The sequence below is a fragment of the Podarcis pityusensis genome (genome assembly GCF_964106645.2).
Source record: "Podarcis pityusensis genome assembly, chromosome: 2".
Lineage (NCBI taxonomy): Eukaryota > Metazoa > Chordata > Lepidosauria > Squamata > Lacertidae > Podarcis > Podarcis pityusensis.
In genome coordinates, this window is record NC_138029.1 from 107,983,826 (window position 1) to 107,999,340 (window position 15,515).

General features: G+C 46.5%; 1 protein-coding gene across 3 annotated transcripts in view; it reads left to right on the forward strand.

The window, feature by feature from the left end:
• Positions 1 to 720: 720 nt before the first annotated feature.
• Positions 721 to 15,515, forward strand: part of LOC308470040 (kyphoscoliosis peptidase-like) — a 58,185-nt gene continuing 43,390 nt past the window's right edge. Inside the window, exons 1-6 of one of the 3 annotated variants that reach the window (XM_080993270.1) lie at positions 721 to 771; positions 1,819 to 1,937; positions 3,859 to 3,967; positions 4,484 to 4,601; positions 5,811 to 5,945; positions 7,944 to 8,603. In XM_080993270.1, coding sequence (XP_080849396.1) covers positions 726 to 771; positions 1,819 to 1,937; positions 3,859 to 3,967; positions 4,484 to 4,601; positions 5,811 to 5,945; positions 7,944 to 8,085 — 669 coding nt within the window. In that variant the 5' untranslated portion in view covers positions 721 to 725 and the 3' untranslated portion in view covers positions 8,086 to 8,603. Of the gene's footprint in view, positions 772 to 1,818; positions 1,938 to 3,858; positions 3,968 to 4,483; positions 4,602 to 5,810; positions 5,946 to 7,943; positions 8,604 to 15,515 lie in introns of those variants that run through there. The other 2 variants (XM_080993269.1, XM_080993268.1) reach the window with 2 other exon arrangements.

Consider the following 15,515-nt stretch of genomic DNA (forward strand, 5'->3'; position numbering starts at 1 on the left):
ATATGGCTTTAGTAGAAATGTTATAAGGAATTAAGTATAAATAGATTAATAGAGAATTAAAGGGAAAAATAAGGTTAGAATGTGTTAAGATAATTATAGGATAGAAAACAGAGGAAGATGGAAAGGAATTGCTGAAACAATTAACAGAAGTGGAATACAAAAAGGGAGGTGTGAGGAGGTCGTGGAAATAAGTGAATGAAAGATAAGATATTGAAATTGTTTGATGTGTTTAATTGTTTTTGTTTTGTTTTGTTAGTTTAATGTGTTAGTGTTATGTAGTGTTTTTGTATTGTATTGTATTTTTTTTGTAGTGTTTAAATTGTTGGAAAAGTAATAAATATTATTTTCAAAAAAAAAGACTCTGGGGTTGTGGCGCTCATCTCACTTTATTGGCCGCGGGAGCCAGCGTACAGCTTCCGGGTCACGTGGCCAGCATGACCAAGCCGCTTCTGGCGAAATAGAGCAGCGCACGGAAACGCTGTTTACCTTCCCGCCGGAGCAGTACCTATTTATCTAATTGCACTTTGATGTGCTTTTGAACTGCTAGGTGGGCAGGAGCAGGGCTGAGCAACGGGAGCTCACCCCATCACGGGGATTCGAACCGCCGACCTTCTGATCGGCAAGTCCTAGGCTCTGTGGTTTAGCCCACAGCGCCACCCGTGTCCCTGTTAATATATGCTTTAATGTACATCTATTATCTCATCTCAATTCTGTAGGTTTCCAAGATGGGAGAAGGACAAGGATCAACGCAGCCTCCGGAAAATCTGAATAGTAAATATCAGTTCTTTCGCAGAACCACAGAATTGTAGAATTGGAAGGGGTCCCAAGGGTCATCTAGTCCAACCCCCTGCAATGGCAGGAATCTCAACTAAACCATCCATGACTGATGACCATCCAACCTCTGCTTAAAAACCTCCGAGGAAGGAGGACTTTCTGAGGGAGTCGGTTCCACTGTTGAACAGATGTTGCCATCAGAGTGTTATTCCTGATGTTTAGTCAGAATCCCCTTTGTTATGATTATATGTGGCCACTGACCTGTATTTCAAATGTAGGGAACTATGGGCCCTCCAGATATTGTTGGGCTGTCAGCTCCAGCAAGCAAAGCCAGCGGCAAAGGATTAAGGGACTTGTGGTTCAGTAGCATCTGGAGGCCCAAAGATCCCACAAACTTGCTGTATATCAAAGTTAGCCTGCTCTCCTCTGGTGTGCTGCAGGTCTCTGTCCTATCACCGGTGTTAGGGGAATGGGGACAGTTTTACCCTCACCTATCAGCCCAGTTCCCATCACTTGTTACGTTGCCATTATAGTTCTCGAAATAAGCCTACAGTTTATGTTCTGAAGAACGGATATTGGAGGTGGGTGCAATGGCCTTTGCTGCTGGGGTGGAGTTTCTCTAAAGAGGTAGCAACTATTGCAGGAGGATGTGAAAACCATGCCACTCCCGTCGCAAGTTCTGTCTACATGTGTCCAGGAAATGGAATACAGTGGTACCTCGGAAGTTGAACGGAATCCATTCCGGAAGTCCGTTTGACTTCCAAAACGTTTGGAAACAAAGGCCCGGCTTCCGATTGGCTGCAGGAAGCTCCTGCAGCCAATCAGAAGTCACAGAAGTCGCCTCAGACGTCCGGGTTCCAAAGAACATTCACAAACCGGAACACTCACTTCCGGGTTTGCGGTGTTCAGCAGCCAAAATGTTCGACTCGCAAGGTGTTTGGGATCCAAGGTACAATTGTATTCTTGTTAGATCAGATCAAAATCCTGTTTGCTCCAGCACTGTCGCCTTCTCTCACTTCTTCTCTTTTTCTGCCGGACTTGTAGGACTTTCTCGACTGAATATTTCATGTTTGTTCATACTTTGTCCATGGGTTGAACGCGATAAGAAATCAATGCCGATAGACTTGGCAGAGTTTAAGGAACTGGATGCCTACGCACAGAAGGTTTGCTTTCTCTTCTTGTGATATGTTCAGTGTAGAATAATAGTCCAGCAAATAATCTGCTAGGATGCTCAGGTTTTCAATGGGCATTTGGAATTTGAGAGTACTTTCAAGTAACCACTCCTGATAGGAGGCAACTTATTCTGTCCACATTGAATAACAAACATCGTAAGTCACAATACGGTGCTCCCATTTTCTGCATGGTTAACATAAAAAGTGCCTATACACGAAGGCTGCAAACACCGCCCCCCCCCCCCCAGAATCCCGCAACTGTTGTTTATCCCTCATAGAGCTAAGATTCGCAGCACCCCTTAACTATGGTTCACAGGACTATTTGAGGGCGGGGCTTGTGCATTAATTGTACAGTATGGTGTGGAGTACGCAGTTATACAGTGGTACCTCAGGTTACATACGCTTCAGGTTACAGACTCCACTAACCCAGAAATAGTACATCAAGTTAAGAAATTTACCTCAGAATGAGAACGGAAATCATCCACGAACACCTTCCTTGTTCTCTTAAAATGACAATGGCACCCACTTAAGAGGTGCTGGAACTGAATTCCTGTGAGTTCTGGCTGAAAAAAGACTCAAAAGTCAGGTGAGAATCAACAACCGTGGTTGTGACTCAGTGCTGATTCCCCAATCCTGCCAGGGCTGACTAAGTAGCCAGGGCAGTGCCGGATTTACATATAAGCTAAACAAGCTATAGCTTAGGGCCCCACTTTCTTAGGGGTCTCCAAAACATTTAAAAGAAAAAAAAACACACACCTGGATATACATTTCCAAAATATAAGATAAAAAAACAAATAAAATAAATCCTACATACAGCAACAGTGTTTTGTGTTGTGTAGGCTCCTATGATGCAAGTAATGGGCCCTGACTGCTAGCCTGCTCCCTAAAATATCACTGGTTTGCTCATTTCTATATATAGGGGACAGTGGTACCTCGGGTTACATACGCTTCAGGTTACATACACTTCAGGTTACAGACTCCGCTAACCCAGAATTAGTACCTCGGGTTAAGAACTTTGCTTCAGGATGAGAACAGAAATCGTGCTCTGGCGGTGCGGCGGCAGTGGGAGGCCCCATTAGCTAAAGTGGTCCTTCAGGTTAAGAACGGACCTCCAGAACAAATTAAGTACTTAACCCGAGGTACCACTGTACCTACATTCTGCATGGACTGGTTGCATGACAACATGTGCAAATGGCTTTAGATACCCATTAGGTCCATAAATTACCCTATATTCAACACAAAAAACAGCGACAATTTGTTGTTGACAAAGGACAGCTGGACATATAAAGGGCCCCATTACCTTCAGTAGCTTAGGGCCTCATCAAACCTGAATCCGGCCCTGAGCCAGGTCTGCCTCAGCCCTTCACCCTCCTTGCCCCACAAATGCCCCCCCCCCACGTATGCCATTGCCCACCCACAGGTAGAATGGGGAGTTGCGTACCAGGGGAGGGATGATGGCACCCCTCCACCAGCGGAAGCTGACAGGGCTGGCTGGCTGAATGCTTCCCCACAATCCAACACATGCACAACCCAGACATCACAAAGGGGATTTGGATCGCAGCTGAAGATTGTGGACACAGTATTAACACTGGAAAATTGAAAGGTTAATCATGCTTCTCCCTTCAGAATTATTTTTACCGAGGGGTAAGTTTTTGGCAAATTTAATAATTGATTGATTGATTGATTGATTGTTCAGCTCAAGCACACACACTTAATCGTCTGTGCAATCCTGCGCATTTTGACTCAGAAGGAAGCTCCACTGAATTCAATAGCACCGAGCGTCTTGTAAGTGCCTGTACAATTGCACCCTAAATTTTCTTTAAACAAGTGGAAGCCTTAGATAGAAGGAAGCAACTGAGTACCGCTCCTCCATATTAACTGCTACCAAATCTATTTCCCTTTTGTGAAACAGGTGGATGTCAAGGATACTGTGGAAAACCTGGTGAGCGTCTTGCTCCAAAAAGCCCACAGTGACCTGGAGAAAGTCCGAGCCTTTTGGGTGTGGATTTGCCATCATATTGGTAGGTGGAGGTGCCACCTTATGCATTCTGGCATTCTTTTGCCTCTGACAACTGCCCACAAGTCCCCATCCCTTACCTAACTGTAGATAAAAGTCAATGCTCTACAACACAAGCAGCAAAGCTGTGTGCTGGTGGCTGCTGCTTCTTTTATTTGGATAATCTGCAGTTAGGCTTGTATACACCATGCCTTTAAAGCACATTCAAAGCACATTCTTTCCCCTCAAAAGAATTATGGGCACTGTGGTTTGTTAAGGGTAGCTGGGAATAGTACCTCTGTGAGGCGTAAACTATAGCGCCCAGAATGCTTTGAGGGAAAGAATGTGCTTCAGATGTGCTTTAAAGGTATTGCGTGCGCATAGATGAAGACACAATGAAATAGCTTTTCAATAACTCCCCGCCTGACTAGGTTGCTTCAGCTGTTTTTTAAAACCTGGTGTCCCTGCCTGTTGCGGCCCCTTTTTCATTGTGCGTTGCAAACTTTGGGGTGACATTTCACAAATGTCTTTATTTCTTCAGAATATGATGAGGAAGGCTGCCGTGACAGAGAGAAGCTGGCTTTAAAGCCAGCCGATGTCCTTCGGTCAGGAAAGACTATTTGTTCTGGATATTCTCTACTCTTTGCAAAGATGTGCAGGTAACTCTTTTGGCCTCAGCCATCATGGCAAACAGCTGTTACTTGGCAGGGACGACGGGAGATCTGCAGAGCCACAGGTTCCCCACCCCAGTACCAAACTATGAATGCTCCTGAAGGAAACTTTTGATATATCACTTGAGAGCTCACTTGGTTAGAGCGTTGTGATGATAACGCCAGGATTGCAGGTTTGATCGCTGTATGGTAGGGCTGCCATATGTTTGCAATTTCCCGGATATTGCCAGCATTCATCCATCGGAAATGGCGTCCGGGTGAATTTTTGGGAAGTCGGTTTAAAATGTCTGGGGAAACCCTGTTGCATGGCAGCCCATAGTGTTGATTATTTGGAGATTTTCCCAAAAAAGCTGAACAACTTTGCCCCCCAACCCTACCATATGGGACAACTGCATATTCCCAGACTAGAAGAAAGCATATATTCACTGGAAATCCTGCTTGGTCCCTCCCCACCAAACACTGCATGTACATTTTAAAACCCCTTCTTGCTGCCTGAAAAGATTCCTCTCTCCTTCTTTTCAAAATATAAGCCGATTCTGCTTATAACATGAATTTATACGCCAGTGCAACATACAAACTACCATGCCTTTATAGCAGGAGTGAGGACCTTGGGCCTTCCAGGTGTTGCTTAGCTACAAGTCCCATCAGCCCTAGCAAGCTTGACCAATGGCAACGTCTGGAGAGCCAAAGATTCCCCCTACCTGTGATTCGCAAATGAACGAGACAGGCTGCAGCCACAATTGGGCCTGTTAGCACTTACTGAGCCATGGCTTTTCTGCAAAGGAAAGTACAGTGGTACCTTGGGTTACATACGCTTCAGGTTACACACTCCGCTAACCCAGAAATAGTACCTCGAGTTAAGAATTTTGCTTCAGGATATGAACAGAAATCGGGCTCCGGCGGCGCGGCAGCAGCAGGAGGCCCCATAAGCTAAAGTGGTTCTTCAGGTTAAGAACAGTTTCAGGTTAAGTACGGACCTCCGGAACGAATTAAGTACTTAACCTGAGGTACCACTGTAGTGGTCTCGTGCGGAACTTCTGTTTTCTCCATAAAAATCCCACTCTCCACATCTCTGTTGTGGAACAAAATGAAGGATGGCCATTCCAGTCCAATAAAACAAAACAAAACAAAAGCAATGAAAGGAGCCAGTCCCCTTGGCAACAAGGGTGTTCCTGAATACCTTTCTTTCCCCCTCAGTCTTGCAGGGATACGGTGTAGGTATTTGGTCGGCAGAACAAGGAACATGAAGAGGCATGCCTGGAATGCTGTTTATCTTGATGGAAAGTGGCATCTTCTGGACTGCACATGGGGAAGATGCGGGGTCCTTGGCAGGTACGTTGCGGGGAAATAGAAAGCCATTCATAGTGTGGGGCACAATGATGTAACCTGGTTGACTTCCTTTGTTTTCATGGGTTTTCTGTTTGGCTTGGTCCACTTCTTGGGGTTTGTGATTGGATGGCCCCAGGGCTGACCATTATAAGTAAAGGTAAAGGGACCCCTGACCATTAGGTCCAGTCGTGTCCGACTCTGGGGTTGCAGCGTTCATCTCACTTTACTGGCCGAGGGAGCCGGCGTACAGCTTCCGGGTTATGTGGCCAGCAGGACTAAGCCGCTTCTGGCGAACCAGAGCAGCGCACGGAAATGCCGTTTACCTTCCCGCCGGAGTGGTACCTATTTATCTACTTGCACTTTGACGTGCTTTCGAACTGCTAGGGACATGGGTGGAGCTGTGGGTTAAACCACAGAGCCTAGGACTTGCTGATCAGAAGGTCGGCGGTTTGAATCCCCGCGACGGGGTGAGCTCCCGTTGCTCGGTCCCTGACCATTATAAGCTGGTGGAATAAGAATTAATGTATTTTTTGCTCTATAAGACGCACCCCGACCATAAGACGCACCTAGTTTTTAGAGGAGGAAAACAAGGGGGAAAAATATTTTGAATCAAATGTTGTTGAAGAGGAAGGAGGAGGGAGGATCAGGCTAAGGATTAGGCCGGTCCGCCTGCCCCTTTGGGGAAGCTGGATCTGCTGGCCTCCTAGCAGCGTTGTCCCTGTTGTGGGGATCGGAGGAGGCAGGCGAGACGAAGCAACACTCTTCAGCAAAGCGGGAGGAGGAAAGGAAGGGAGCCCTTACGGAGCCCCTTCCTTTCCTCCTCCCGCTACGCTGAAGAGGCGCTGCTCTGCTCTGCTGAAGCCAGCAGAGCAAGAGGGAGAGCTGCACAGCGCCTCTTGGTCTGCTGGCTTCCCAGCGAAGCAGGACGAGGGACGGAAGGGGCTCCGTAAAGGCTCCCTTCCGTCCCTCATCGTGCATCGCTGTGAAGGCAGCGCAGCAAGAGGCGTTGCGCAGCTCTCGCTCTTGCTCTGCTGGCTTCAGCGATAGCTGCGCAGCCTGCATTCACCCCATAAGCCGCACATACATTTCCCCTTACTTTTTAGGAGGTAAAAAGTGTGTCTTATAGAGCGAAAAATACGGTAAGCCATTGGCATGGAGCGTCACAGTGGTGGGGGAAACAAGGGAACTCCATCACCACCTATCCTCTCAAATGGTTCATTTGAGTATGTTGGGCTATGCATGCAAGATTTCCTCGACCTAGTGCCCTGCAGCTGTTTTCAACTCCCATCACCCAGTGCCGGATTTATATATGAGCTAAACAAGCTATAGTTTAGGGCCCCACTCTCTTGGGGGCCTCCCAAAAATATAAAGGAAACAAAAACTGGACGTACATTTCCAAGATACAAGATTAAAAAAAAAGAATAAAACCTACATACAGCAACAGTGTTTTGTTTTGTTTTGTGTGGGCGCCTATGATGTAATTAACGGGCACCGCCTGCTAGCCTGCTCCCTAAAATATCACTGGTTCGCTCATTTCTATATACAGCTGGACATATAAAGGGCCCCATTACCTTCAGTAGCTTAGGGCCTCATCAAACCTAAATCTGGCCCTGCCATCACCCCTGACCATTGGACGTGCTAGCTGGGATTGATGGGATACAGAGTTCAGTATCATCTGGAAGGAATCAGAAGGCTAGTTTAGAGTGTCACCCAAAGCCTAAACTGTGGCTAACGTTGACTATGGTTTGTTTAAACCAGCTAGCTTGATACGCCATGGTTTGAATTTGTCAGTCCATCCGATGTGGGCGAGAAGAGAAGTTGTAGGTGCTTGAACCCAGGAGCTAGTTTCCAAACCTTTCATAGCCAAGAGAGGGAGGAGGTGGGGGAAAGTGGGAGCCTGGGGCTCACGTTGGTTCATTCTCAGCATGCTAAACTGTGGTTTCACTTGCCATCTGAACTGGGCCTGTAAGCATTCTAACACTGCTCTTTGTCCTTTTGCAGATGCAACGACTACTACTTCCTTACGCATCCTGTTCTGTTTGTTGAGAATCACCTCCCGGATGACCCCAAGTGGCTGCTTCTCAAACAGATAATGATGTGTGCAGCGGTTGCATTTATTTCCAAAAGAAAGGCGCAAAATTAAGTACAGTGGATGCTTGGGTTGCGAACGTGATCTGTGTTGGACGCACGTTCGCAACCCGCAGCACTCACAACCCGCGTCTGCACATGCGCAGGTTGCGATTTGACACTTCTGCGCATGCGCAAAGCGCAATTTAGCGCATGCGCGACCGCCGAAACCCAGAAGTAACCCATTCCGGTACTTCCAGGTTTCAGCAGTCTGCTACCCAAAAAAACGCAACCTGAAGCGTCTGTAATGACTGAATACAGGTATCCAATATACAGGTATGACTGTATATTGGAAATCCTCATATAAATTTCCGATGCTCTTGAAGAAAAGCCCTGTGCTTCGCTGGATCATAGGTCAACAAATAGGTGACAGAAGCAACATTCTAGGCTTTTGATGGGGATCTTTTTACTCTTTAAAATCAAGGTGTGTTTGTACTGTCCGATTTGCTGCCCTCTTATACTTGTAAATCTTACTGTCTGAAAATATAATCCTTTCATTTTCATTTCATGCAATAAACCAATTTTTCTGTCTTCCTCTTGTGTGTGAACTTATTGAGACATAACATTAAGGATAAGCATGAATTCGTAACAGACACGTGTTTAACTCCAGTAAAAGATCCTAAAACTCTTGGGAGTGTGCACAGAAATATGTGTGCATGGTCGACATGCGTACAGGTCCAGATACACATTTCGTAGCAGTATGTTTTCCTGAAATTATTACGAGCCTTTTAGTATGAAGGTGACATTTTCTGCCTCCCACCCCCTCCCAAACTGCTTTCTGTCGCATGAAGAAAACATGTCATTTTCCGGGCACTATATTGGCTCGCAGTACGTTTCCGAGCACAATTCAAAGTGTTGGTGCTGATCTTTAAAGCCCTAAATGGCCTCAGCACAGTATAACTGATGGAGTGTCTCCACCCCCATCCTTCAACCCAGACACTGAGGTCCAGCTCCGAGGGCCTTCTGGCGGTTCCCTCACTGCGAGAAGTTACAGGGAACAAGGCAGAGGGCCTTCTCGGTAGTGGCGCCCGCCCTGTGGAGCGCCATCCTATCAGATGTCAAGGAAATAAACAACTACCTGACATTTAGAAGACACCTGAAGGCAGCCCTGTTTAAGAAAGTTTTTTAATGTTTGATGTTTTATCGTGTTTTTAATATTCTGTTGGGAGCCGCCCAGAGTGGGGAAACCCAGCCAGATGGGCGGAGTATAAATAATAAATCATGATGATGATGAAGTAGTCAGCAGGGCATATCCACCTCTCCTCATATTTTTTAAACAGCTTCTGTATTTGGCTAATTTTCTTACCTTTGAAAAAATATATATTTCTTTTGCTCTTTCTTACCTTCAGGAGCTTTTCCCCCAAAAGGAAATTGAGCAAGATAAAATTTACCGTAGCTTCTTTTAAGAGATCAAAGGGGCTTATATTTTCCCAAGAAGGTTCATTTTTATGTTAAAGATCCACATTAAAGTTTTTGAATTTTGCTTGAATGGCAAACTCACGTGGAGAGGCCTTGATAGAACACGGTTGTTTACAAAGGCACATTTCAGCAGTATTGGGTGGTTGTTTCCTGCGGCAAGACAAGAAACCTTCAGCTCCTAAGGTCACATTTTGTATCTTTAGAGCAGGGATGGGGAACGTCCGACCCCTGGGAAAATCTTGCCCCCCCTTCAACATTTGGCCCATGAGACCATTCTTGGCAAACCATGGCCAACCCCCTCTACACCTTCTGTCATGCAGGTATGGGTGGGGCTTGACTGAGAGGGTGTGGCTTTCCAAAGCTGCTTTGTGCAGCTCCCAAAACATCTGACAGCCTACTGAAGCCTCTGAAGCAATGCAGAAAGCAGGGACCCATTGCTAAGCAGGATTGCTCCCCCTTCATATCAGCTGATCTAAAGGGAGACCAAGCCTGGTGTGTTCGGCTGAGCCATGGCGCTCCTGGCAGAGAGCTCTCTGGTGTGCCGAAACTCAGCACTAAGCAAGATTGTGCCCCCACCCCTCATTAGGAGAGGGGGAGATCCTTCTTAGTGCTAGTTCAGCAGAGAGATTGGGCATGCCAGGCTCCCTGCAGGGAGCTCACAGGCACTCCTGAACTGAGCCCTAAAAAGGAAGGAGAGAGAAGTTGCTTCTCTTCCCCTTGAAGTCTTGCTGTGCTCTTAAAGAGAGCGGTGGAGACTCCCAAAGGCTTCTCCCGCACTCCTGTTATGCCTGATCTAATTGCAATGATAAAACTGGTCCTTATAGTCCTTTTCCCTTTTCCCTTTTAGGTCTTAAGGAACGCGGGTGGTGCTGTGGTCTAAACCACTGAGCCTATTGGGCTTGCCGATCGAAAGGTCGGCGGTTCGAATCCCCGCGATTTGGTGAGCTCCCGTTGCTCGGTCCCAGCTCCTGCCAACCCAGCAGCTCGAAAGCACGCCAGTGCAAATAGATAAATAGGTACCGCTGCGGCGGGAAGGTAAATGGCATTTCCGTGCACTCTGGTTTCTGTCACGGTGTTCCATTGCGCCAGAAGCGGTTTAGTCTTGCTGGCCACATGACCCATAAAGCTGTCTGTGGACAAATGCTGGCTCCCTCGGCCTGAAAGTGAGATGAGCACCGCAACCGCATAGTTGCCTTTTACTGGACCATCCAGGGGTCCTTTACCTTTACCTTTTACCTTACGGAAGTGAAAGGGATTTTGAACCACAGACAGATGCTGATAAGGATCTAGAACATAGAACCAAAAAGATCCCCCATCCCTGCTGTAATTAATTCAGCTTATAAGGTATCTAATTACTAAATATATCAGCTCATAACTATCGTAAGTGTTATTGGCCTAAGCCATGGGTAGGCAGACTAAGGCTGGGGTCCAATCGCCTTCTAAATCTGGCCCGCAGATGGTCCAGGAATCAGCATGTTTTTACATGAGTAGAATGTGTCCATTTATTTAAAATGCATCTCTGGGTTATTTGTGGGGCGTAGAAATTTGTTCCATTTTTAGGTTCAAAATATAGTCCGGCCCCCGCCACAAGGTCTGAGGGACAGTGGACCAGCTCCCTGATGAAGAAGTTTGCTGACCCCTGGAAGCTCATCTGAGTTTGTTCATAACCTAATCTAATCTAACCTAACCTAACCTACCCTAACCTAACCTATTGTGATGGCCTCCAATTTGGATGGTGTTAATAGAGGGTTTGGGGATGTGGGTGTGCTGTGGGTTAAACCACAGAGCCCAGGACTTGCCGATCAGAAGGTCGGCGGTTCGAATCCCCGTGACGGGGCGAGATCCCGTTGTTTGGTCCCTGCTCCTGCCAACCTAGCAGTTCGAAAGCATGTCAAAGTGGAAGTAGATAAATAGGTACCGCTCTGGCGGGAAGGTAAACGGTGTTTCCGTGGGCTGCTCTGGTTCACCAGAAGCGGCTTAGTCATGCTGGGCACATGACCCAGAAGCTATACGCCGGCTCCCTCGGCCAATAAAGCGAGATGAGCGCCACAACCCCAGAGTCGGTCACGACTGGACCTAATGGTCAGGGGTCCCTTTACCTTTAATAGAGGGTTTGACAAATTCATGGAGAAGATTGTTATCCATGGCTATAAGCCAAGGAGGCAGCAAGGCTTCTGAATACCAGCTGCTGGAGATCACAGGAAGGGAGATGGCTATTGTGCACGGATCCTGCTTGCAGTTGCTGCTATCCCACGGGCCACTGTGAGAACAAGAGGCTGTTCTTCTGGAGGAGAGGAAATGAGCAACAGAGACACCTGCCGTATCTTTGTTCCCCCATGCTGGGAGCTTGGACACACTCCAGCTAAAAACATCTTATGATTGCCGTTTGTTTTCACTTTGCAGGTGCCATTCCTGCTACTCCTCTGTCCTAATGCCAAGGTCTCAAGGAGGGGGGTGGTGTTGGCAATCTCAGATCAAACCATGCTCTGCCCTCACCTTCACCCTCACTTTGGCACTTCGTTCCTGGATGAAAGCACTTAATTGTTCGTCCTGCAGCAATACGTTTTCCTCCAAAGAAGAAAAATAATCACTCGGGCGTCTTCTACATCAAATAGGTAACCAAGGCATCTTAATTTGCTTGCGTTTCTTAGGAAGAGGGTTTGGGAAACTCAACAACTGACTGGGGTTGGGAACTATCTAATTACTAGTAACTAGTGAAATTTGAAGACTGGGATTCTAGGCAGGAGCTGATTTCAGGCACAGTCCCTGGAGCGTAAACAGCCCAGTAACAACCCAGTGGAAAAGGGGTTGATGCTTACACAGTTAAATAAAAAAGCAGACTTTTGACTGTAAAGAAAACAAATCTTTTGTCTTATTAATGTACAAAACTTAATAGGATCATTAAATGATATTTGAGTGTACGGTGTAGAACTTATACTGATATTATCTAGAAAATGGAATTCATGGGAATTAATACAAAATAAAATATTTGAAAATAAGGCACCTTAAAAGGTAAAGGGACCCCTGACCATTAGGTCCGGTTGTGACCGACTCTGGGGTTGCGGCGCTCATCTCGCTTTACTGCCCGAGGGAGCCGGCGTACAGCTTCCGTGTCATGTGGCCAGCATGACTAAGCCGCTTCTGGTGAACCACAGCAGTGCACGGAAACGCCGTTTACCTTCCCACCGGAGCGGTACCTATTTATCTACTTGCACTTGATGTGCTTTTGAACTGCTAGGTTGGCAGGAGCAAGGACCAAGCAACAGAAGCTCACCCCTTCGCGGGGATTCAAACTGCTGACCTTCTGATCGGAAAGTCCTAGGCTCTGTGGTTTAACCCACAGTGCCATCCGCGTCCCTCTAAGGCCCCTTACACATGATTAAATTCAAAGGTGATTTTACATTTCTTCATGACATAGACTAGCAAAACCATCATTTTCAAGACACAAGCCTAGCAGATCTGGAACTAATACCTGATGATCTGATAAAATCGAGAGTCTTTACTTGGACTTTGTTACTTTAACTCACATGCAACTACTCATTCGACATGCCTATTTTATATTTGTGTTTTTCACCTTTTGATTTCCTCCTGTTACAACTGTCCTGTCTGTTTGGGACTGAACCAGGGATCTTCTGCTCTGCCACTAAGCTACAAACCTTTCCCTAAAGGCAGAATCCAGTGCTGTGGCTGAAGCTCAAACGACAACATGATCCTCAGGCAATTGCCTTGCCCTCTGCAACATCCTTTTTTGTGTTTCCACTTCTAGGGATGGTACTGTAAGGTTTCAGACCATCTTCCATTGCCATCTTGTGGCCAATAGGAATTAAAATTGGTGTTTGGGTGTTGTGCAGTAGTACCTTGGTTCTCAAACACCTTAGTACTCAAACAACTTGGAACCCAAACACTGCAAACCCGGAAGTAAGTGTTCCGGTTTGCGAACTTTCTTCAGAAGGTGAATGAGCTCCGTTTTGAGTGTTACGCTTCCCTTTTGAGTGCCACACTTCCGTTTTGAGTGTTACGCTGAGGTCTGTCTGTTTTTGCTATTTATTTTACGTTTTTGTTTTGGGGGCTCTTTTTGTTTTTGTGACTGTGTGGAACCCAGTTCAGCTACTGATGGATTGACTGTGTGACTGCAGTACATTGTTTATTGCTTTCATTTTATGGATTGATGGTCTCTTTAGATAGTAAAATTCATGTTAAATTGCTGTTTTAGGGGTTGTTTTTAGAAGTCTGGAACAGATTAATCCATTCTGTATTACTTTCTATGGGAAAGCATGCCTTGGTTTTGGAACACTTTGGTTTTGTAACCGACTTCCAGAACCAAGGTACCACTGGTTTGAGAACCAAGGTACCACTGTATTCACTCCTTTTTGTAAATGGCTTTGGTATTTACCTTTAAGGTCAAGTGGTATATAAACTTTATAAACCTAATTACAGTGGTACCTCGGGTTACAGACACTTCAGGTTACAGACTCCGCTAACCCAGAAATAGTACCTCAGGTTAAGAACTTTGCTTCAGGATGAGGACAGAAATTGCGCGGCGGCAGCAGGAGGCCCCATTAGCTAAAGTGGTACCTCAGGTTAAGAAAAGTTTCAGGTTAAGAACGGACCTCCGGAATGAATTAAGTACTTAACCTGAGGTAGAAGATAAAGGTAAAGGTCCAGTCGTGGCCGACTCTGGGGTTGCGGCGCTCATCTCACTTTATTGGCTGAGGGAGCCGGCATACAACTTCCGGGTCATGTGGCCAGCATGACTAAGCCGCTTCTGGCGAACCAGAGCAGCACACGGAAACGCCGTTTACCTTCCGGCCAGAGCAGCATCTATTTATCTACTTGCACTTTGACATGCTTTTGAACTGCTAGGTTGGCAGGAGCTGGGAACGAGCAATGGGAGCTCACCCCGTTGCGGGGATTCAAACCGCCGACCTTCTGATTGGCAAGTCTTAGGCTCTGTGGTTTAACCCTCAGCACCACCCGCGTCCCTCTTAACCCGAGGTACCACTGTAATAAAAATGGATATGCTCCGGGGGGGGGGGTTGTCGGGGTGAGGAGATGCCTGGCCGAAACATCAAGCTTGCAGGTTGTCTGGTTAAAAAAATCTCCTTACTGTTAGCATTTGGAGCTAAATGTTGGCAGAAGCTGAATGGAAGCAGAATCCCTTTTGGAGGAAAGCACTTGACCCTGGCTACAATCAGGAAAATAAGAGACCTAATATTTATTATCGGAAATACCTATATGATAGGGAAGATTCTAGATCTGTCTGGCTAAGGTGGAGGTGCGATAAGCATATGTTTGGCCTTGCAACTCAAACAAAGTGTGCTCCCATTATGTATCGCATCATGGAGGAGGAAGGAAAGGAGGAAGGAGGTGAGATCAGCAACCCTGTGATTGTCAGTGTAACATCGAGGGCTTATCCACACTTCCATTTCTTCTGCTCCTTCCAGGTATGGTCCGTGCTTTATAGCTCTGTGAGCGCTCTTTTTTTGCCCCAGAACATTCCCCTAAAAACCCGCTCTTTGGTGCTAATTCAGAGCAAATGTCAATCTGCAGAAAACCCAAACTGACGTTTGTGCAAGTTTAACCTGGCCAGTCTTTACAATACAGTGGTACCTCGGGTTAAGTAAGGTACTTAATTGGTTCCGGAGGTCCGTTCTTAACCTGAAACTGTTCTTAACCTGAAGCACCACTTTAGCTAATGGGGGCCTCCCGCTGCTGCCGCGCCGCCGGAGCACGATTTCTGTTCTCATCATGAAACAAAGTTCTTAACCTGAAGCACTATTTCTGGGTTAGTGGAGTCTGTAACCTGAAGCGTATGTAACCTGAAGCGTATGTAACCTGAGGTACCACTGTACAATGTCCCAGAAAGCCTTTGCAACTCAATGAAGCATCAGCTGTCTCCCAAGCCAGTGCTCTGTCTCACCTGGGCAAGCACAGCTTCACTGCCAGTATGACGACTCTGTGGGATGATGGAAATTGCGATATATGCTTTCATGTGCATCTTGTCTCATCCCAACAGTAGCGATTTTG